Here is a 23,625-nt window from a genome sequence, read left to right on the forward strand (position 1 = left end):
CAGAGATAAATGTGGTGGCTTCACAAGGCCAGCAGAGTGCAAAGAGCTTGACACTTGCTGCAAGTATACAAATATGTATATATTTAGGTAACAGTGAGTCATTCTTTCCCCAGTCCCTAAACACTTCTCATTGCTCCCCATGCTTCCCCTCTGCAGTGGGTGAACAGTGAGCCCCAGGGGAGGAGCTGCAGAAAGGGCTTCCTTAAAGCACTGAGGTGATGGGCTGTTTTATGCAAAGAACTGTTGAGAAGAATGGGGATCTTCACATGCAGAGCTGAAACACGTGGCCAGAGCCACAGAGATAGTGCTCAAATAGGAGGACAAGTCAGGAAGGGAAAGACTGGGAAAAGCCTTAAAATGATTATTGTGATTCTTCACTTGGATATCAAAGAGAGCCTTACAAACAAGATGATTGACTTGTTGATAATTTCATCTATTCTTTTGTTCAGTAGGTGAAAGGACAAAGGCGCCATCTGTACTGGCTTCTTCCATGTTCTCCACAGGGGAGATGGAGGGAATCCCTGGTGGCTGAGGGACTTGCTGGCACCTTTAGTGTCCCTCTGGGTCCCTGAAGTCCCGGGATGCCCCTGTGTTGATTCCTCAGTGGCAACAATATCCCTGAGAGACCACAGCTTGCAAGCAATCTGCATTGATGAAAGTCTTTTTCCCTGCTGTTCCTGGCCACTTTATCTTTCTAAGGATATTAAGACCCATGAGCAATCATGGGCACAAAGAGAAAAGTATGTTTCTTTAGAGAAATAAAATGTGGTAAGGCCTTTAATTCTTCCTAGATATTAAAAAGATAGGACTCTATTAGTCTAGATTGGAAGTGTAGGATTTGATTTTTGAAAGATCTGAGCGTCAGGTTCCAGTGACGGCTGGAGGAAAGGCTGGCACTGAGACTTTGAGATAAAGCTTTCTATTTAACACAACTTTTACCATGATCTGATTTTTGGGTGGTGCCGGGTTTTGGACTCAGTGATCCTTATGGATCCCTTCCAACTCAAGATATTCTATGATTCTGTGATAACTGTTGCAAGGCTGGCTCTGGTAGTTGGATTATGACTTGGATAATGCCTGCATCCCCTCCCACCTGCCCAAACTCTAGCCCACACTGCTCATCCCTTCCCTAAAAACCAGCACAGTACAAGTAGGCACAAAGCTTACCATAATACACATCTGCCTGTAGGGAAGAACAGCCCAAGGAGTGCTTGTCTCATTGGAAAGGCCACGAAGCAGATTTGTGCTGCACATTTGTGCCGGCTGTCTCAGGCGCTTTTTTGCTTTGCAAATTTGAATAGGGCAACCTATGCCAAGCATATAGATATGCATAGCACAAGGAGGGCTTGTCGCTGGAGAAAGTCCAGCCTGTAGCTTTGGAAACAGTTTCAGTTCTTGTTATGAATTGGCAGATGCTTGTTCCCATTCCGCCATTCGTCATTTGCTGCGGAGGGCTGGGCACGTCTGAGCTCATCAATAGGCAGCAGGGCCAGGCTGTCCCTGCGAAGACCTCGCGCTCATGAATCAAAATAGTTGGGTGATGTCATGGCACGGTGCGAGCGTGCCCGGGTCGCCTGGTGCCAGGAATTGTCTGTACAGGGGTGGTTTCCTTTTACAGCCTTTTAAAGAGTCATCATGCTGCGCTGCACATGACTATCCCCTTCAAGAGGGCTCGTGGTGCCTCTGCACGGTTAGTGGTTTTTAAACAGGGGAGCTTACCGGGCACTCACTGACCCTTTCTGCATGAGTGGATCTGCTGGGAAATGTTCCACTCCCTGAGGTTTCTGACAGCCGTGGGCTGACTTTGATCCCATCCCACTACTCACAGCTGCTTCCTGCACGCCGGAATTACAAACCTGCCAGGTTGGGCATCCTGCTGGGGACCCTCTCCCTACCAAGACCACAACCAAGTGCCTGGGGGCTGAATTTCCAGCAAGCTGCCCTCTTTTCCTGACTGCACGGTCCTCCTGGAGTTTTATCTTCTTGCCCGTTCTGTGTGGGTGCAGGTGACACGTTTCTGCCCCTTGTGCCTCCTTTGGATTACAGCTGTGATTTCTTTTTGCGACGGGGCATGACCGACAGCTGCTGCTGCACGGCTGTATGCTGCAGCTCATGAAGCGTTTCGGGAGCTTCAGGGGGAGCAAGAAGAGGAAGGAGCAGTACAAAAATGTGGAGAGACGCTGGTCTGACCCTCATGGCCTCTTAGGTAGGGATAAGCAATGCTTCCCATCAGGATGTGGGGATGTTGGTCCTTCTGTGTGGGGGTATCGGGTAATTGAGCAACAATTTTGTGGTTCCTAATTCCACTGACTGAACTGTGCAGCTGTTGCAGGGGGTTATATGCATGTTATTTTGCACCAGGGGTGGACGTCTGAGCTGACACTTCTAACACACAGAAATTACTTATAGGAAAAGAGCAATACTACAGCTTTACAGCAAACCTTACAAAATCCATTCAAAAGAGACTGTGAATAATGTGCTTTTCACTGGAAAACAGTGACTAACTGCTGAGTTAGGGCCAACACTGTACATTCAAAGATGGATTTTAAGTAAAAAAGAAATGCATATCAATCTAAGTTACTTGTTTAAAATAAGTTTATCTTATTTTAAATAACTTATAAATAAGTTTCTTGTTTAAAAACATATCTTTCTGGTATCACCGTCTGCTGTGTAGTTGTGTTTGAGATGCACTTCCATGAATCAAAAACTTTTCCTGGGCACGGAGAGGTAACTGCAGTGCAGGGGCTGAGCTGGGGAACATCATACTTTTGCTGGGACACAACAGGATCTGGATTAGTAAAGGGCAGTGGAGAAATGGTGATGTTCAATGTATTTCCTATATTGATTAATGGTAGCTGATTCACGGCGCTGTGGTTCCCCGAAGACCATGAGTTCTGCTGAAAGTTTCTGCCCTGTGACCAAGAGGTTTAAAAATGAGTTACAGTGTCAGCAGCACCAGGCAAAGATTAGAGAGACAGACTCATTCAGCAAGTCTGCAAGGCTCCTGAGTCACTCTGGAGTCACTACACTAAATCTAGCAACCAGTGTGAGTTGTGCTGGACTGTATGGGTGGTGCAGAGAGGTGCATACAGATGTAGTGACTAGGAGATAGTATTGATGGTTGGAGTGGCTGCCCACCCAGAGAGCTGGTTTTTCTATCATTTGATGTTTTGTGATTTATCTAGTGGCTAACCGTGATGTATGTAAGATGTCCTACTAAATGCTTCTCTTTTTCTCCTGTTTTGAGCAACTAAATTTTTAAATCTAAGGTATGCTGTGTCTTGCTCTGTGTTGACCTAAAGCAACTTGAGGGTTTCTGTTGGCACCTTGAGCTTCCCTTCTTCTCGTGTTTCACCACTGGGATAGGAATAGCCATCTGCAAAAGGATTCCTGCAAGGAGCAGTGGTCACAGCTGCAGGTCTGCTTCCTGCAGTCAAAATCTGTTGCTTCTCCTCCTCCATAGACAATAGTCCATCCTGTCCCAAGAATGCTGTCTGTGTGAAACTGCAATGTCTGTGACAGCTCTAAAAAAATAGGTGGAAGGCATAATGTTCACTGCACACCATTTGCACTACTCATCCTCACTGCTCTTGTACAGTGAGGCCTGGTCAGCTCTGCCCCCAGTGTTCGCAAATGGGGTTTGAAACCCCACAGGGCCTGGACTCCTTTTTGGGAACCAGGTTAACACTTACAAATGTTTTTTACCCCAAATGGCCTTAATTATTTGCAGGGAAATGTCACAAAGAAAAGCTTTGTGTTATTTACTAGTTTTAATATGTAGCTTGCTGCTATTACACCTTGCAGAATGCTTTCTGAGCAGCTTTTCAGGGGACTGTAGCAGACCCAGCAGAATTTCCTCCTCCCCACTGTTGTCTGTAGGGCAGGATGGCTGTTGGCTGCTGCAGGGCAGTGTGCTGTAATGGATAGGCTCCCTTGGCATTTCTGAAGGGGAGAGTTTTCTGACCCCAGTGAGGCTCATTGCTCTGCCCTTTAAAGGACACCATCCATTCCACAACAGATTGAATAACACATGCAAAAGGTGCAGTGTTGAAAGCATTTCTTCCTTGTGTCCATCACGGAAACCCCTTTGCCTCACAGGTAGCTGCAGTGAGGCCAGAGCTGCTACATGCACTGGTGTTGTGCCTCAAACTCCCTTTGGATGCTTTTGGCCTCACTGAGCTGCCCAGGAGCTGCTCAGCCTGCGCCTTGCCTCTCTCAAGATGTGTAGATTTGCATTGTAGAAGATGGAGATGAGGCCCGCTGAGCCTGTGCCAAGGCTTGAGGCACAGGGCTCCTTCCCTATCATGTGTGCTGGACAGGTATTTGGGTCCAAATTAGAGCTAAATTAAGTGTTAACTTGCTGAAATCAGTCTCAGGCCCCATACAAAGAAGTGCAAATGTGCATCCCTGCTACCCCGCTCTGTCTGTCTCAGTGAGAAGGGCTGGAACGCATCCCCAAGTTGCTGTGGTTTAGAACAACTTTAAAGCAGCTCTGAGGCTCAGCCCATGTGGAAATGTCTTCTCCTCTAGGTCCGAAATCACAGAATCATTTAGGTTGGAAAAGGCCATCAAGATCACCAAGTCCAGTCATGAACCTGACCTATCTGATCCCACCACTAAACCGTGGTCCCTAGTGCCACATCTATGCATCTTTCAAATACCTCCACCGATGGAGACTCCACCACCTCCCTGGGCAGCCCATTCCAATGCCTGCCCACCCTCTCCATGAAGAAATTCTTCCCAATATCCAATCCGAACCACCCTTGGTGCAGCTTGGGCCCATTTCCTCGGCCACTCAGCAGTGCTGTAAAAGAATTGCATAAAAACCTAAAATCGTGCTTCTCTTTAGAAGCAGCTAAAACCATCAGGCATGAGAAACTGAGACTGCTTTGCTTTGTTAATGATTTTCTCTCCTGGTTTTCGTGCTCTGTTGAGCTGACAGGGATTTTAGATAATGTGCAGCTCTGGCTGATCAGTGCCGATTAATCTTGTACTGCAGAGAGCTCCAGGATGTGGAAGCTGTGAAATTTCTGTGGTTGATTGTCAGGAAGAAGAAAAGCAGTGACAAAGTGTGGTGAAATGCCTGAGACCTTATTTTTAATACCAATTTCTGCCCCCCTACAGTCTCTGTGCTGCTGCTTTCTGTAAATACTAATTCTGAAGCATTTGTGTTTGCAAGACCAGCGGAGCCAAGCTCCTTTTGGGCAGCCTGGCTTAAAATCTGTAGCTGGCTTTGGCAGAGAGCTCCTGTTTTGGGAGTATCTGTGGCTGTGGTCCTTATTGGTGCAGGGCTTTGTCTCTCACACACAGATCCATACATACTTTGTTTCTTTCCTGTCTTAGGTATATTTTAATTCTGCTGCAATTCAAATGGCATCATTCTCTCTGAAGGAGAGAAATTAACAGCAAAGGTTGGGATTAATGCTGTGTAGAACTGCAGAATGCAAGTGTGAGAGGAAAGGAGATTCACTGAGGTGGAAGAGGAGAAACTGAGAAAGAAGGGAGCCTGGTACTGACTGTGAGTGAGAGCAGATGCAACATTAACCCTTGCTGAAAGCAGATGATATCTATAGGTAGATGAGTCTGGAAAACCATCTTAATTACCTTGCAATATAATAATTTATCTTATTTTTATGAGAAAAGAAAATAATGCAAATAGAACTTGCATGTATGATGTCACAGCTTAGCAAATGCAGCCTGAAGTGTCTGCATGCCAAATGGGGCAGGAGCTCTATTTACATCCCCAAATCACAGAATCACAGAATTGCAGGGCTTGGAGAGGACCTCAAGAGATCAAGTCCAGCCCCCACTGAAGCAGATTCCCTGCTGTAGTTTGCACAGGTAGGCGTCCAGACAGATCTTGAATATCTCCAGAGAAGGAGAATCCACAGCAGTTACTGATTTCCACACATGATCAAAATTGCACTCTCATCCTTCCTGCCTCCATTGGGAGAACTATGGTGCTCTTTTGCCTCTGCCTACTTTTACTTTGCTATTCATGGCTCTGACTCTCAGAAGAATAACTACACGAGAAGCTGTTATCCTAGACTGACTTGTGCTGCAATTGCAGTTGCAGGAGTGAAATTTAAAAGATGCTGTTAAGGCAGTTTGTTTGCTGGGCTTATGGGATCAGCAGGTCCCTGGAATTGCTGGGATTTGGCTGTTTTCCACTTTCAACTTTATTCTTGTCCAACCTAAAAGCAGTTCAAGGACTCAGAGATGCCCTGAGAGGTGTGATTTAACACCACAAAATTGTTGGAGCTGTTTTATTGTCATTTCATGTCATGTCAGATTCATGCTGAAAGGTGAAGGCTTAGGTCTTGAGAGCAAGACACTGCTCCAGGAGCAATCTTTGTGCAGCTGGCAGGAATTGGCTGGGCTGGAAAGGTCACGCAGCCGTGCTTGGCTCGGGAACTCAGCCCAGCACACTGGCACTGAGGAGTTCCCTTCTTAGCTTGTCCTTTCTCTGCTCCTCCTTGGATAAAGTTAGGGTGACTTAACTTGAAGAGAGATGATAGGATTAGCTGATATTAATTAACAACATCCTGTTGATTCTTCAGAGTTTGTTCCAGGCATCGGAAAACAGCTGTTTCCCCAGGCTGTGTTCTCAGCAGGGGAACAAGGGGCCTTTTGAAACGCTCAGAACTACAGTAGCTGGATTGTTCAACAGACGCTGCCCGTCTGGCCCTGTGGCTTTATTTCAGTCCATACAAGATCCATCATGAAGCATAAGGGACTCCCGGGACAAGTCCTGCCTCTCTGGTGATGTTGCTGGGAGGAGTGGAGGACATGTGAGGTCTCTGCTGCTTTCTGCTGGCATCACGCGGTTGTGGCTTAGAGCATCACAGGCAGTGGGAGGAAGATGTAATGAATCACAGAACCATAGAATATCCCAAGTTGGAAGGGAACAATAGGGACCACCAAGACCAGCTCCTGGCTCCAAGCAGGAGCACCCAAAACTCAAACCCTATGTCTGAGAGTGTTGTCCAAATGCTTCTTGAACTCCAGCAGCATTCAAACCTCAAAAGATGTCTGTCCTCTGGCATCCAGTTGGAGTAAGAGGACACATTTCAGAGCAGAGAGCAGCTGGAGCGGGTTTCCCTTCAGAGAACATCAGTGGACGTATATGCAAACTGGTGAGGAGCTAAGAGACATCTGCAGTGAATGATGTCCATAGTCTATAGTCTATAGGAGTAGAATCTAGTGGATTTCTGGTTAGTTGCGTAGTTCAGTTCCATTTCAGTGCTTTTGTATAGTTTTATTTATCCTACACAAAATATAAACTCTCTTCAAAATTACTGCATAGTGTATTAGAGATGTTGAGCAAGAAAGAATAGGACAAGAAACCAACTGAAGGATTTCATACAATGGAGAAATGAGCATGCAACAACTGGAGAAATGACGCAGATGAAAGCTTTGCAGAGGAAAGATTCTTGCTGCAATAGTAGCATCAGCTGAAGGAAGCCATGGCTGACTCACTCCTAGTTGGTAACAGGCCTGCTTGGAGGGGGAGCTTAGAGGAGGGGCCCCATAGGTCTGTTCTACCCATGTGTCAGGGATTCAGTGAGGAGTGAGATCTGTTCTTCACAGAGAGAGTGGTGAGGTGCTGGAACAGCTGCCCAGAGAGGTTGTGGATGCTCCATCCCTGGAGGCGTTCAAGGTCAGGTTGGATGGGGCCCTGGGCAGCCTGCTCTAGTACCAGATCTGGAGGTTGGTGGCCCTGCATGTGGCAGGGGGTTGGAACTTGATAACCCGTGAGGTCCCTTCCAACCCAAGCAATTCTACGATGATTCTATGATTCTATGATTGTGTTTCAAGCAGATGGCACCTAGTATTAAAAGCTACCTTCTGGATGGTTGATACAAATGAAGCATGGCCTGTTGAGTCCAGGACATCCTTAAGGCAGTCCCGAGCTGAGCAGTGCCCCGTGGGGTGACATCCCCACTGATCAGTTGGAGGAACCACAACAGGACTGCATCTGTATTAGCAACCTGTCACTACAGCAGCTCCTCACATAACGTGCCATGACACTAAAAATAGATAGCTTTGGTCTCCAGTAGAGAAAACCAAAGGAAGTCAGAAGGGACAGTGATATCAGAAGCTGCACAGCCAACGATTAATGGAAGGATGGAGCATTTGAAACTACTTACAAATAATCTATTGTGTAAAGCAAATATCTGAGAGGAATCTATTTAATTCAGGCATTCCACAGCATCAGAGAGTTTGAGGCGTTAGCAGAGGGCATGCATTGCATTTTTATCAGAGGGAAGTGTTTGCCACTGCCACTAAGCACACAGGGGTGCTGCTTAAGGGGATGAAAGATCTCTTCTTCCGAGTAACCAAAGTGGCTGCTGTTTCATGTTGAAGTTGGTGGGAGCTGAGTTTTGGGACCTGTTCCACACTCAAAGGGCCGCAGAACCAACTGAAAATGCCTTTGGTGGGAGAAGAACAGCATCTACTCAGCTCACAAATCCCACCCAGTGTGTGTGGCACTCAGCTGAGCTGTCAGAGGTGGCTGCAGCCAGCATGGTGTTCAGCGCTGTCAGACAGAGAGAGTTTGCTCCTGATAAGAGGCCAGATTGTTTTAATGACCCGTTTGGGCTGATGGTTTGTCAGCATGGCTGATACATGATATCTGTAGGCTGCCCCTACCCTCTGTTCTGTGAGCACTGTTTTTATTTCATATTTTTTATTGCGTTTGTTATCATCTTCATCTTCACCTAGCACTGAGATAAGCAGTCTGCTATGGTAGCACAGAGCATCTCAAGGGAACACCTGTGCAAAGGGATGCTGATGAGAGAGGGTACTAATCTCAGTCCTCAATTCTCTTCAATCTTGATGCATATTGCAAGGAAAAAGGTCAGATTATTTGGACATTCACTGCTTTTACACCATCTGAGGATTTCTACCCTATTCTACACCTCTTCACTGGGTGCTCTTCTTAATCAGTTTTGGGGCTATGAAGAAATGGCACTGTGAAGTGAATAGAAACTCAGTGCATTCCCAAACAGAAGGCACAGAGGTGTGAAAATAGAAATGTAATTCTTTAGAACAGAGTAAAATTATTTATTGATTTTACTGGCAATGTGAAGCTCACAGGCTGCCCTGTGCCTGTTGTCACCACTGTCTGGGGACAGTGAGCATCCCCAGAGCATCCCCCTTGTCCGGCTGAAGGAGGTGAGAGCAAACGGATCCTGGTCAGTGCACACATTGCCTCAAGGACCTGTGCATCCCAAGCTGGCCAAGTCTCCAAGGAACATGAACTGAGGTTAGCTGTCAGATTTGGGCTTGTTTCCTTCCTTCCTAAAAGGATACCAGATTTTCCCTTTTATCAGCCAGATCCTTCTTTAAAGCTTTATGGAGATCCTTCCTGGCAGCAGCAATGTGAAAATTAGTGCCTGGAGGCTGCATGGAATCCGGGTGAACCCAAAACCGAAGGGTTGTAAAACAGGACCGCAGTGTAAATCATTACAGATTTTCCCCCAAATAAGCACTGGAAGCTTCTGTAAAAAGCACAAAGCAAAGCACCAAACTCCCAGCAAGAAATCCCAGCAGTAAGACTAAGCTTGAGACATGGAGGCTAACGCAGAAACCCTGTCATGCTCAAGAATGACAAAACCATTCCTGACTGAGGAGACGGCAGAGAAATGCCTGGGTTACAGGTGCGAGCTGCCAGCTGAAATGAAAGCCTGCTGCAAAGAACACGAGTGAGCAGCTCATTAAAATTTAATTACTGCACTGCCTGGGAGCTCACGGGTTGCCTCTCCATTGGAGGGAGCTGAGGATGGGTCTTGGCTGAAAGCTGAGACCTGTGAGGCTGGGTACATGGAAGGGAAAGTCCCCCTGAGCAAGAGGAAAACTGGACACAATTCCCCATGCAGGGATGGAGGGTAGCTGGAGTCCCCTTGCTGCTGAAGATCTGCTGGGGTGGCTTTGCGGTGCTGTGACAGCCCTGGGAGGCAACAGGGACATGAGAGCCTCTCTATGGCAGCCACTGCTGCGCAGGATAACTGTACAGGAGCAAACTTTAAGTCAGCTAGCATCTAATGCCAACAGCTCTAGCCTCCCAGCTACCCAGTAATGGGGCTTCTGATTCTCCTTGCTTCCCAGGCATGTTCTGCAGAGAGGATACATCTGCACAGCACTGCAAGCAGTGCAATTCAAGCTTGTTTCTTCACCTTCTTTCCTGGTAAGAGTCAGGCATCCAGCAGGTTAGATCCCATCTCTGGTGTTGCAATACCTTGCAATAAACAGGCCACGTAGGTTTGGACTTGACCCTTCATGCTTCTGAAAACAGCATCCTGAGCCTCCCCCATTTTTGTGTTTACTATGGATTTGTGGGCGGGGGGGGGTCTCTTTCTGTAAGACAAATACATGGAGGAGTATGAGAGCAGGACAGGAATATGAGGTGCTTTCTTGACACACTTTCCCAGCCTCCTGCACTTTGTGGCTCAGGTCCTGAGCTAGAGCTGGTGTTTTGTAGCCCTGATGAGTTTTTCTTCCACGACCATGTGCAATTGCTTTTCAAAACCAAACTTGTAGTACGTATAATGTTCTGCAGTTGAAGAACGTGACGAGTCAGGAATATTCCCTTTCCTTTGTTATGAGCCTCCCATATGCCATTTTCCTCCAATGCTTCCCTGTCTGCCATCTTTATCCCAATCCTGATTCCTCCACTCATCTTTCCTAATCTGAAAAGTAACCCCATACTTTCATATACCTTGTCAGCCTTTTCTGCATCTTTTGTAGTTCTGTGGAGTCCTCTTTGAGGCTGATCCTAGAGAAACCCATGGTTACCCATTGCAGTGCATGGCCTGCAGTCTTTCTGGACCTCTGTGTTATGAAGGTTCCTCTGGGCAGAGCCCACAACTGACCAGGACAAGGCCCATCCTATGTAGACAGTCCACTATGGCACATACCCAGAAGACTTCTCTTGGCCACCCAGGTGGCTGCTCACTTGAAAAACTGTGCTTGGTCTTCACGGGGTAGTTTTTCCTGATCTGACTACAAAGAATGGGTACATGTGCAGGGTGAGATAAGCATATAAAGGCAAAAGCATTGCTCATCCCACTGATAGGATTAGGAAGGCAGCTTTGTAAGGGCTGTAATAAAGATAGTGAGGAATAGTTGGCTATCTGGCAGATGGAAGAATGATAAACCTGGGAAGTACTGTGATGTGTTGTATCTATCTGGAAGATTTCACTCAGTAGCTGAAACATTTTTGCTCAGAAAGGGCAGAGATCAAGCTCTGAAGACAAGTTCAGCTGTGCACACAAGTGCCCACGGTAAAGTCAATCTCTAAAAAGCGGAGTTGTGTCCTTATTATTTCCTTGGCTTTTGTCTCACTATCTAATCAGCCTTTGCACATGTCAGCAGCACATCCATAATAAGAAAGTGCCATGTGGAGTGTGTGAACTGGAATTAGAGGTGTGATAATCAGCCAAACTGTGTGAGACAATGTAATGGCTGCATAGCATTTGCATTCCTCCAGCTGAGGAAAAGAACTCTTGTATGTGCAAATGAGTTGGGTTTTGTTTTTGTTATCAATCAATTCCATGTGACTGCAAGGGGAGCCTTGCTTTGTGATCCCCACCCTGCCTCAAATATCCTAAATTGTTATTAACTCCCTAGTTGGCAATCTGTCTGCTGCCCAGTTATTCTTCTGTGAGAATGCACAGCCTCTGTGTTCTCTGTCAAAGCCCTCCTTCACTCTGATCTCCCCATATTCTGACTAGAGTTGTCAAGGTGCAAGGAGCAAAAGCAAAAGGCTGATGATGCAGAAGGGAGATGTGATGTGCAGAGCAGATACAAGTGAGGTTGGAAGTGATGAGCAGGACAAGTTCTGCAGCACCTGATTCTGAATTTACTCACAGCCCTGGGTGGCACCCACATCTTCATGCCTGTGGGAAGAGAACACTTCTAAAATTCAGGCTGCTCACCCAGCACAAACCTACCCCAGCTGAGCCCTGCATGCTCTCAGGTTCCAGAGTTCTTCTAGGCTGAGTTGGCAGCTGGAAGAGAGGGATCTAAGACACAAGAGCTTAACCCCCTGAGTGTTAGGGTCTGAGGAGCACACAGGGGGAGGGAAGAACAGGATGCTGGCTGGCAGATAGGAAATGGGAACTCATGGAAATCCTGGATTTGTTCCATTATGTACCAGCAAAAGGACAAGAAGATGCAGGGGAAGCTGATTATGTTCTTTGCAGTAATATCCTTCTCAAAGACACCAAGGAAATGCCTTCCTGTTAACCAGAAAGATGAGATGAGAAACGCAGCAACGCGCTGATGCAGGAACAGGTCCCAGCTCTGTGTGCGCTCTGGTGTTCTGAAGGATTTGAGAATGAAATAGCTGAATTATATTAAAATGTGTTATTTGCAGGGAAATGATAGGATGATTCCCTGCTTCCCTTCATGCCCTCAGTCTCCTAAGACCTCTTTTGAACCTTCTGCATAGGCTTGACAAAAGAAATGTGACTGACGTGGTTTTAGAAGCTGCTGTGAGAGGCTGTGCAGGAAAATGAGTTGTTACAAGAAGAGGAATTACTGTAGCAGATGCAAATTGGGGCTGTCTTTGCTGCACTGCTGGATTGTGTTTCACCCCAGCTGACTCCTGTTCACATGAAGGAGTTTCTGGCAAGGCTCTGAGATGCCTTGAGGCTGCTCTGTGGCTGGGAGCAGCTCTGCTTGCACTGGGGCTGTAATGGGGGGGATGGCTGCTCAGCCCCTGCAGGGCTTCTGCTGAAGTCAGGAGGTTTGCTGCTTCTTATTTTCTTTCTGCACCCATTCACAGGGAAGAAATCAACTCTGGTGAATTTGGGCTCGCAGTGGTAGTGAAGTAAGATGTTGCCAGCAAGGGCAAGTCTTATGGAAAGAGGCTGAGGGAACTGGGGTGGTTCAGTTTGGAGAAAAGGAGGCTCGGGGACACCTCACTGCTCTCTACAACTGCCTGAAAGGAGGTTGTGTTGAGGTGCAGGTCGGCTTCTGCTCCCAGGTACCAGTGATAGGACAAAAGGGAATGGCCTCGAGTTGCATCAGCGGAGGTTCAGAGCGGATATTAGGAAGAATTTCTTCTTCTGAAGTGTTAATGCAGTGGCACAGGCTGCCCAGGGAGGTGGTGCAGTCACCGTTCCTGGAGGTGTTCCAGATGTGGCACTGTGAGACGTGGTCAGTGGGCATGGTGAGGATGGGTTGGTTGCTGGTTGGACTTGGTGATCTTTGTGGTCTTTTCCAACCTTAATGATTCTATGATTCTTTGACTTTATTTTATGATTCTACCAGCAAGGACAAGGAGCACAAAACAGTCATTTTCTCCATAGAGTGAGAGGGTAACAAGGGGATGTTCTGGGACACTGTAGCAGGAGTGAAAAAAAAAGCCCTGATTAAAGAAGATTAATTGGATGTGCCTGTAACGTTCTTAGCATTACTTACCCAGAACAACTTTTTGCCTAAGTATTTCAATTTGGAGATTTTACTGTGGCATTCTAAAGAGTCAGTATTGAAGTAGAAGTGAAATTTGATTTCCTTGCCAAAAGCTCACCCCACGACCTGCTATTTCAAACTGCACTTCTCTGCTGAAGTGGAGAGGATGGTGACTGCAGGCTGGCTCATGCTGGACAGTGTGGTTTATATGGAACAAATGCTTCTACTTACATCAGCATTGCTGATCTACTTTTGTTGTGCACATTTGCATCGTATGGTTCACCTGCCCTGCTAAGATGCATGAGGGACAAGCCATGACTTCTGCTTGGTTTACAGACACGTAACACAGGGGCTGGTTTGCCCTGGGACACTCGCAGCCATGTGTCAGTTTTCAGTTTGCATACCCACAGGCAGCATTTTGTGCTCAGTTATCCCCACCCACACGACTCCCATCAGCACACACTTCACGTGGCCACCTGCATTTGCAGAGGGTTTTGCATATTTTACTTCAATTTAAATAGTTTCATGACAGGTAGAGGGACAAAGGCTGACTTCCTGCTGAACAGTGGCTCAGTTACTTGCGGTGATACTTTGGTAATGAGTTCCTTTTATTTTTTAATTTACTACTTGCTTCATAAGCATCTTCTTTTATAAGTAATCATCTTGGCTTTATCTGTTCTGAATAGGGCCGTGTTTCAAACGATGACTTCCACAGCATCAAACAGAATATCAGGAGATTCACATATTTCATTCGGATTATTTTTATCTGCCAACAAGGCTATTTGGGTTCAGCTTTGCAATACACCTCACACTGTGACCCATCTTGAGCTGTTCATCCTAGATTGTTTCAGAGGAGAGATATGCCATCATTTTGAAATGACTGAAGCATCTGGAACGGGCTCCCCGAGGAAGTGGCCATGACTCCAAGCCTGCCAGTTTCAGACTCAGTGTTCTTTGTGAGTCCTTTCCAACGTGGGATATTTTATGTCCCTATGATCTGGATGTTCTAGTTGCTCACCCAGACATGTTGTGCTGTGGGCTTCATAGGGCTAACTTTAGGTAACACCTTGTCTGAGGCTATATGGAAGGACTGGAGAGCTCAATATCTTCCCAAGCAGTGAATAACCACATCCCACAAACAGACTCTGTGAGGGATCTGAAGCCTTTGAGAAGCTGCTGGGGCACTCAGAGGCTGCTGCCCCCCATGAGGCCAGGAGGAGTACCTGGACCACCTCATGGAGGCCAGGCAGAACATCAGCCAGCTCTCCTCCTTGCTCGTAAAAGCTCATTGGTAATAGCTATTAATATGGCATCCTTTTTATATCAAGAGGAGTTTTTGAGCAGCAGAGTGGAAGAATGCTGTCATTAGGGTTATTGAGAATGATAAGGCAGAAAAACAACGAGGGTTCCCTTCAAATGGGAATGATTGCTAACACCACGATGAGCTCACACCCTTGTTTATCCTCTTTTGGATGCTAAGTCATAGAGACCATCCCTACTCAGCCAGCCAACAAGGACATTTGTCTAGGAAGGAAATTTCAGCAAAAGCTCACCTACCCCTTGTGATTTCATGTCCAGCCCATCCTGGAGAGATGAGCCCACAGTTTTTTGAGTATTTCACAGTTAAAGGGGCAACTTGGAGTCCAAACACTAGGGCACAAAAGCTGACTCTGGTTCCGCAGTGGTTTCTCCCACGTTAATTTTGTGGGGAGTTTTCCCACTTTAAAGCTCTTTCTGTTTCTGAGGCCACAGAAGCAAAGGGGAAAACCAGCGGGCTTGTGTTTGGGAAACAGGTAAACAGTCTTGCTTAATGCCGAGAAGAAGCAGACTGTGAAAGCCTGCTTCTCTGTACTGGTTTTTGTCGGTGTCAGCAGGGAAAGAGGTGAGCAAGAGCAGAGAAATTCAGGCAATGGGATTCTTGTGGGAACTGCATCCCTTTGAATATGACATTGAGTTACATGTTTGGGAAAAGCAGCCAGACAGGTGGAATAATCTCTGATTTCACTGTGAGGACAGATATTGCTGAACACAGAGAAGAGAGCAGCACATTTCAATTCACTTGGGTGGCCACGCAGAAAAAAACGGGTGGATTGTGTCAGTGTGCCTGCCTCCAACACTGTAATTGCACACAGCTGCCTAGCAGGTGTACAGAGTAGGCTTTAATTGAGTTAAATTAGGTACCACTGTGGCAGGGAGCCTTCAAACCTGCCTAACCTCCCCAAGGTGCTGGCAGGCTCAGTGGCTGTGGTCTCAACTCTCTTGGTTGTGCTACAGACGTGCTCTTGGTTTCAGATTGTTAGGATTCCCCTGTCTGGTCTGGGCCTTACTGTGTACTGCTTACAGTGAGAGAGGGGAAATGAAGACTGAAGGTTTTGTTCTTTGACCAGAGCTTGCTGAGTGATCTTAATTAAATCAGATAAAAGCATTCACCTTCAGGTGTTTGCAGCCAATTTCCTAAAGCCCTGCAAAGATGCCACAACAATTTTCAGTGGTTTGGGGAATCCTCAGTAACGTTGATGGAGGTCAGCCTTGAGATATATCTATCAATTAATGGTATGGATTTGGGTGCAGGTGCTAACACGGTTCTTCCCTTAAGCTCTCTGTTCACCTAACTGGCAAAACTCATGGAATAAGAGCTCCCTGTTGTGCAGGAGTCTAGCAGGGCTGTGCTGGGTGAGCACTAAATCTAGATGAAGAATCTCCTTTTTCAAGAACGTCACCGTATTGGGAATTACCTCCAATCTTCCCAAATTTAATTTATCTAAACTGTCACTATCTGATGTACATTAATAGAGGATGATGATTTAAAGATTCACTCATTTGAGACTGAATGTAACGTTTTGGTCGATGCACTGTGAGGTTTTCAGAAAATCAGAAATCTGCTGTTTGCTCTTCCACATCATCTCAAGGGAGAACTGATTCTTTCTGGGATCAATTCTGTAAACATCATCTGCTGCAGGTATTTCATGGCAGGAGGAGCTGTGCAGGAGCTCATGGGCGTTATTTTACTGATGCAGATTCTGCAAAGCAAGAGGCAGGACACAGCTTAGAGCCCAAAATCAAAGGTTTGCTGACATTTCCAGGAAGGTGTTGGTAGCACGAGTAGTAATGCAATGTGAACAGCCTGATCCAGCGTTTGTTCTAGGGGTTGGAGCCCTGCCCATGGTGAGGGGCTGGAACTAGATGATCTTTGAGGTCACTTCCAACCCAAGCCATTCTGTGACTCTATGATTCCACCAAGTATTCAAGAAATGGTGCTTTCAGTGGTAACAGAGTGCTGCTGAGTTTTGTGGTCTTGGCTGCTCTGAACCAATGAGGCTGTACACACATCAGCAGTGATACACCAGATTTACACCACCTGGTGATGTGAGCCATTGTTCTTATCAATGAGTGACCCTGCATCGTGTGTTATTAAAGAAAACATGTTTTCACTATATTAAAACCACATTAGAATTTTTGTGTATGGCTTTTCAAATGCTGTGAACACTTCCTCACATGAATAACATGCTGATTATTTGTAGCAGTGAGCACTTCCATCAGCTCTAAGCATTCATATTTTATTTTGCATAAACCCTTCCATAGAAACAAAACAGAGTATCTGTCCTACTGACACTACAGCCTTTTATTGAGATTAACACTGAAATCCAAGCGTGAGGAGCTGTGGAAGGTGGCAATCAGCAGAGAGACCCTGGGCAGAAGAGTGTGGCTATTTCTTACTGTAGCAGGAGCCTCAATGCTGGATTTGGAGATGATGAAAGTGCCCATAAGGGAGCATGCACTGTATGTGCTGGCCTGTTGCCACATGAGCCTGACAGGGCTGGCAGGGGAAGGGGTCTGCAATGTCCTGTGAGGCACAAAGGGAGTTTTGCTGTCCTAGGATGGAGATAGAAAAGTCTCCATAATCACATTTGCCTGGGATTGCCATTGCATTTGTTTCCCATGTAGAATCCTACAGGAGCTGAATTTACTTCTCTTCTTGCAAAGCATCAAATGGTATTTTTCCTCTAACATTTCCCTTTCCCTTCTTCCCTTCGCAATAGCTGTGTAATTACAACATAGTTTTGTTAACTTAATCCCAAATTTTCACCTGAGTTGCATCAATGAAAAAGCAAGCATTTAGAGCAGAATTTAGCTGTATACTCACTTTATTTTGACTCTACACGCATAGCTTTGGGCGTGCTGCTGCTGTTCTTCACTGTGCAACACACAAGAAAGGGAGCAGAGCTCTGTGGGATGTTTAAGTTAAAATTGGATCAGAGTGTAAAACACCCTGAGAACACGGGGAGCCCAGGAGCAGCTCATGTAGGCTTCTCTGGCAGCCTTGGCTTGTTTACATATAGATGACCTCGTGTGCATCCCCAGGGGGAAATTTTAGAGAGCTGTTGGACAAAGGCAGTGGCTCAGTTTGGAAATTACAGAAGTCCCCGTCTGCAAGTTCCAGACCCACACACGGAGGTGGGGACAGGCCCAGCGGCCACCAGCAGCACAGCTGGGGCTGCATGATGGCCATGAAAATCCCCTGGGGGTGGCCTGCAGGAAGGGGAAATAGAAACAGCTTGGGCCTCAGAAAAAAATGCTTCATTTCTGACATGGGGATGTCTTACAGATGCCAATGTACGGAAGAAAGGTTTTGTGGCATTTCAATACAATTCAATCTATGTGCTGCAGAGCTGAGCAGGGCAGCTCTGTGCTCCTGCACGAGAAGTGGAGGGCTGGGCTGCTATTGGGGAGCTGCAGTGATCCTGGAAAGAGCCTGCTTCACATCTGAGGGGAACGAAATTACAGTAGGTGGAGAGAGGCTCAGATTTGTGAGAAAGCTCTGAATCACAGAATGGTTTGGTTGGAAGGGACCCTTAAAGCTCATCCAGTTCCCCTCCTGCCCTGGGCAGGGACACCTCCACCAGCTCAGGCTGCCCAGGGCCCCATCCAGCCTGGCCCTGAGCACCTCCTGGACTGGGACACCCACAGCTCTCTGGGCAGCAGTGCTGGGGCCTCACCTCCTTCATCACAAAGAATTTCTTCCTTATATTTATCTACATCTACCCCTTTTTAGTTTAAAGCAATTGCTCTTTGTCCTGTAATTACATTCCCTGATAAAGAGTCTCTACACAGCTTTCCTTTTTTTCTCTTTGGGTGCTGGAAGGCCACCATCAGGTCTCCTCAGAGCCTCTTTTTCTTCAACCTGTACAACCACAGCTCTCTCAACCTGTATCCGTAGGAGAGGTTCTCCAGCCCTCTGAGCATCCTCATGGCCTCCTCTGGACCTGCTTGCCTTTAAGGAAAAGCAGAACAAAGCCACCATTAGCCACATTACACACTAGAGACATACTGCTGGAACAGAGGCAGAAATAAGTCCATGCAGGAACAAATCAGAGCACGTTACAAACTATATTTTATACCCAGCCTCTGAGTCAGACTACATAAGGCACAGCTTGATAAGCCAGGATGGGTAGGCTGCTATTTTTGCCTACATCTTATTACAGGTTATGCTTTACATAATTGATGTTAATGCTGGTTGACTCCAAAAGACAATGTGTGGCTCAAAGGATAGATTGCACCTGGGTTCTCAGGGGAAGGAGCTGCTTTAGGTAAGTCTAATGGATGCTCATTTCTGCAGAGCCCCGTATACTGCCCTGCTGAGGTCTGTCCTCTGCTGGGCTTTGTTTTACATTATTAATTAAACATACTGTGCTTCCAAGCACTTCAGACCCTTCTTAAGTTGCAATTTGATCAATTGATATGCAGTGCACCACAGGTATAAATAACCCTATTGCATTAAAGTGACATTTTAAGTAGTTCTGTGGCCAGAGAATGCATCTAGGAAGAACTTCTCAGTGCCCAGTCATGACTCTGCGTTGCTTTAGAAATCCTCCACTACCAACTCCTTCGGTCTTGAAAAATGCCTGTTGTTCTGAGCAAATGGATTAGCACTTTTAAGAGGCAGAGCAGTATAAACATGCATTACTGGGTGCTTTAAGGTGGTTGTATTGGCAATAACTCTCCACAGAACAAGAAAACTGCCACTTGGAAGGGATCTGTACAGTGGTTAATCCCCATAGAACAGCAGCTGGCTCCCTGGAAGGTCCTCATTTCTGCTGCTGGTGTAAAAACATTTGTCTTCTGCAGTGCATTTGGGTGATTCTTTCCAGATTTAACCTTGAATTTGGTCTCTGTTCATCAGGATGAGGGTTTGACAGATGACAAAGAGGGATCTTGGATTTTAAAAAGCTTTTGGATCCACCTGAAAGTTTTACAGGAGAGTCCAGAGATGAATAAAGGAGGGTCCAAGTGGCTGCAACTGCCTGTAAATAAACATTCAAAGGTGTTTCCTGCACTCTCGGCTTCATATACCCTGCTGTCAGATAGCTCCCCTGCTTTCAGTCTACATTTCTCCTGTCTTGGCTTTATTTAATTAAGAGAAACCCCCTGTGCCAATCAAACCACATGGCTCCAGGTGCTAGGGGGAAAGTTGACAGCTCAGAGGATAGGAAGGAGATCGAGGGAAAGGTTTTACTGGATCACATTCTGGCATGTGACCGGGAATCACAGGTCCCCAGCATGTGTCCCCCACCTCCAGCAGCCATCCGCATGCCTGTCACACTCTGACACTGGATCTGCAGCAACTGTTGCTGCTGGCATGTATTTATCTTCAGCGGGATTGAAAACAGAGCCAGAGCAAAATGTCATCGAAACTCCAGCAAGACATAGAAAAGAATATACTGATGTGAACGAAAACAGCATGATTTTTGTTGGTTTGAGCAGAGGAATTGGGGTGTCACCTTTGGGATTTTTTACATGCTGGATCAATTGTTCTAAAATACAGTTTGTAGTACACTGTCGCTCCTGCACAGACTGATTTCTGTCCTTGTGTTGCTCACTCTGCAGGATGGAGCTTGGTGGCTGGGAGCCTAGCAGCAGGGGAGGACACAGGGCATGGGGAAGCAAGGTCAGAGCTCAGCGCAGTGACAAAGTGACTCAACGCTGTCTGTCAGGGACCTATTTCCCAACTGCACAACACTGAGGGCCTCCACAGCCTGCATGTTTATCTTGGCTGTTTAGTGGCTGACCCCATTCTGGTTCCGACCCTTTTAGTTTCTGCTGCACTCAGCTGTGCCCCAGCCCTCTGCTCAGCTCTGGTTATTTTCCGTCGCACTCAATAGCTTTGTCAGAGCCCTATAATTTCACTACAGTTTTGTTTATCCTGATGAAGCAATGCACTCAGTGCAAGACAAATAATTCTCTTTTTGATGAAGCTCCCAACCTCTCATTCCTCCTGCTCTGCCCCCTGGTTGGTGCTGGCACATCCACTCCCCTCTCTCTTCTTCCTGCTGCCACAGTTACATGGACAGCAGAGCTCCTCTAACAGCTACGTTTGCTTCTGTTAGCTCTGTAATATTTGAAGGCTGTGCTAGGAAATTGCTCACACCCAAGCTCCAGGGTTCCATGGGGTGAGCAAACCTGGCACAGCCCACACCGCGCCGTCAGGCTGAGTCCTTTTGCATCATCATGATGGCCAGTGAAAGGCAAATGCTGTCAGACATCCTACACTTGGCTCCACACACGGTGTGAATACCTCAGGCACCAGCAGGGCCAGTGCCAGCCACGTGGTGCTCCGGGCATCAGCTGCCTGGGTAGAGCTCAGCTTGTGCCCCACATCCAGCTCAGCTCAGCTGTTCCTACCTGCGTCATGTTCAGGTCCAGCAGAACTCCAGGATGGGGCTTTATGTTCTTTTGCATCAAGAAGAATGCTTAAATACCAGCTATCTTCCACCACAGTGTGATGGTATGAGTGATGCAAGTAAACTGCTGTGGCTCCCTGTTGTGATGAGAGCCTGCAGATCTCAAGGGAGCACCTGGAGGGTCACAAGTACTGTTCTGTGCTCTCTGTCCTCCCTTGGGGTGTTGAAAGGAGAATGGTGCAGAACTTCCTGAAGTGTGTCAGCTAACATGTAAAGTCCTGGTCTGGTAGGAGTAAAGGATCAGATGTTCGCACCATCTCTGCAGTGTCATCTTTGATTTTTCCGGAGGTGTCAGGATCGTAATCAGCTGTCAGTAAAAGCAGAGGTGCAGGAAAGCAAAGGCTGTGGTTCCCTTGGCAAGGACAGTGTCTCCTAGTCTAATGTCCCCTGATTCTGGGCTGGAAGCACTCGGCAGCAGTTCTCCTTCTGAACTAGTTTTGGTAAAGCTGGAATCTGGGAGACCTTGCTGTGGCTTTCCAGTACTTGAGAAGAGCTTATAAACGGGAGGAAAATCAACTTTTTACTTGTGTAGAAAATGTTAGGACAAGGGAGAACAGTTTTAAACTAAAAGAGGGGAGATTGGATATCAGGAGGAATTTTGCACTGAGAGGGTGGCGAGGCATTGGCACTGCTGCCCAGAGACTTTGGGTGCCCCATCCTTGGAGGTGCTCAAGGCCAGGCTGGATGGGGCCCTGGGCCTTGAGCTGGTGCCTCAGGTAGTAGTTGGCAGCCTTGCCTGTAGCAGGGGGTTTGAACTGGATGATCTTTGAGTTCTCTTCCAATCAAACCATGACTGGTTTTGCACTGGGTACCAGCAGCTGGATCTCAGCATCAAACACCATGTCACCAGTGCTTGGGAAACTGGAGTAATACAGAGCAGCTTGCTTCTTGCAGACATGCCTGAAAACTTGTCACAGTTCACTTTCAGATGCATATTCAATATGAGTGACTTTCTGAGAGAGAGTCCTGGCTACATGGGGTATATGCAGAGATCAGGATAGAACTGGTCTTGTCCTGAGCTGCCTGTGCTTCGAGGAGCAGCCTGCAGCATTGTCTGGCTGTAACAACCAAAAACAACCCAGTTTGCAGCACAACAGTGACTTGTTAAGAGGAGAGAACAGCTCATGGTGTATTTTCTGAAACGAGGTCAAAATAGTGCAGCCGGGGAGGGAAGTGACTGCTGCGGTGGGTTGGTAATCAGATACAAAGCCTTTCCCTTCTAGCTTAAAACCAGCCTCGGTCAGCAGTGTCTGAATCTTTTATTGTCTGACAGTTGCTCACTGTGGCCTTTGCAGTGATGGCTTTGCTCTGTGACATCTGAGTCAGTGCTTGCATACCCAGCACCCAGGGCTGTCTGTGCATCCCCTGAGCCCTATAGTGCCGGCTGGGGGGGGCAGCAGGGATGCACACATCTTCTTTCTTCCCTGAAGGAAAACTTTCTGTTTTCTCTAGGAGGTCTGGTTCTGCCCTCAGGATCACAGAATCACAGAACCGTAGGGGTTGGAGGAGACCTCTGTGAATCATTGAGTCAATCTCCTAAATCTGTTCCCTGCAGTGGGTCACATAGGAGAGCATCCAGGAGGGTTCTGAATATTTGCAAAGAAGGAAGAGACTCCACAGCTTCCAGGGCTCTGTCACCCTCACAATGGAGGCTTTTCCTCATGTTCATACATAACTTCCTATTTTGAGTTTGTGGCTGCTGCCCCTTGCCTGTCACTGGGCATCATTGAAAAGAGCCCGGCCCCATCCATGTGACTCTCACCCTTTAGATATTTATAAGCATTGATAAGATCCCCTCAGCCTTCTCTTCTCCAAGCTGAACAGCCCGAGGTCTCCCAGCCTTTCCTTGTAAGGGAGATGCTCACAGCCCCCATTATCTTTGTCTCCCCATGCTGGACTCTCTCCAGCAGTTCTCTGTCTTTCTTGAACTGCGAAGCCCAGAACTGGACACAGTGCTCCAGATGTGGCCTCACCAGGGCAGAGCAGAGGGGAGGATCACCCTCCTATCCGGGAGGTACCCTACTGGCCATGCTCTTTGGAATGCAGCCCAGAATAGCAAGAAGGCCAATGGTTCCCTCCTCTTCATGTCTGCCTATGTGCAGGTGGGTTTAAGGCCTTAAATAAAAGGATGTAGGTGTCTTCTATACACCCACTTTCCTTGACCGTTGAATTAAAGAAAACCACGGAGCAGACCATCACTGCCCATAAGCTGTTCTCTTCTTTTAGTAAAGGATGTAGCTTTTATCCCCAGTAGAAAGATATAATGAAATCAGGTATTGAAGACCTGTCTACAATTCTCGTCTGGCACAGCAGCCAGTTGGAGCTGTTCTGCTTTCTCCCCTTGAAATCTATTGACAATATTGACATTCATATTGTAGCCTTCATATGCATCCTTGATTCCTGAGCCTTCAGTCCTGAAGTCACAGCGGCAGCAAACTTCAGGGAAGGGCCTCTGCAGGTTTACTCA

The 23,625-nt window shown here is 46.9% G+C and overlaps 1 protein-coding gene across 4 annotated transcripts in view; it reads left to right on the top strand.

Annotated features, from left to right (window-relative positions):
- Positions 1–23,625, top strand: part of PRKAG2 (protein kinase AMP-activated non-catalytic subunit gamma 2) — a 183,169-nt gene that overhangs the window by 94,167 nt on the left and 65,377 nt on the right. The window contains exon 1 of one of the 4 annotated variants that reach the window (XM_042816534.1): positions 2,098–2,206. The exons of the other annotated variants lie outside the window; for them this stretch is intronic. Coding sequence (XP_042672468.1) covers positions 2,101–2,206 — 106 coding nt within the window. The 5' untranslated portion in view covers positions 2,098–2,100. Of the gene's footprint in view, positions 1–2,097; positions 2,207–23,625 lie in introns of those variants that run through there. 4 annotated transcript variants of the gene reach the window in all.

The sequence above is a fragment of the Centrocercus urophasianus genome, unplaced genomic scaffold (assembly GCF_019232065.1).
Source record: "Centrocercus urophasianus isolate 14NV4802_14NV808 unplaced genomic scaffold, USGS_Curo_1.0 seq_16, whole genome shotgun sequence".
Classification (NCBI taxonomy): Eukaryota; Metazoa; Chordata; class Aves; order Galliformes; family Phasianidae; genus Centrocercus; species Centrocercus urophasianus.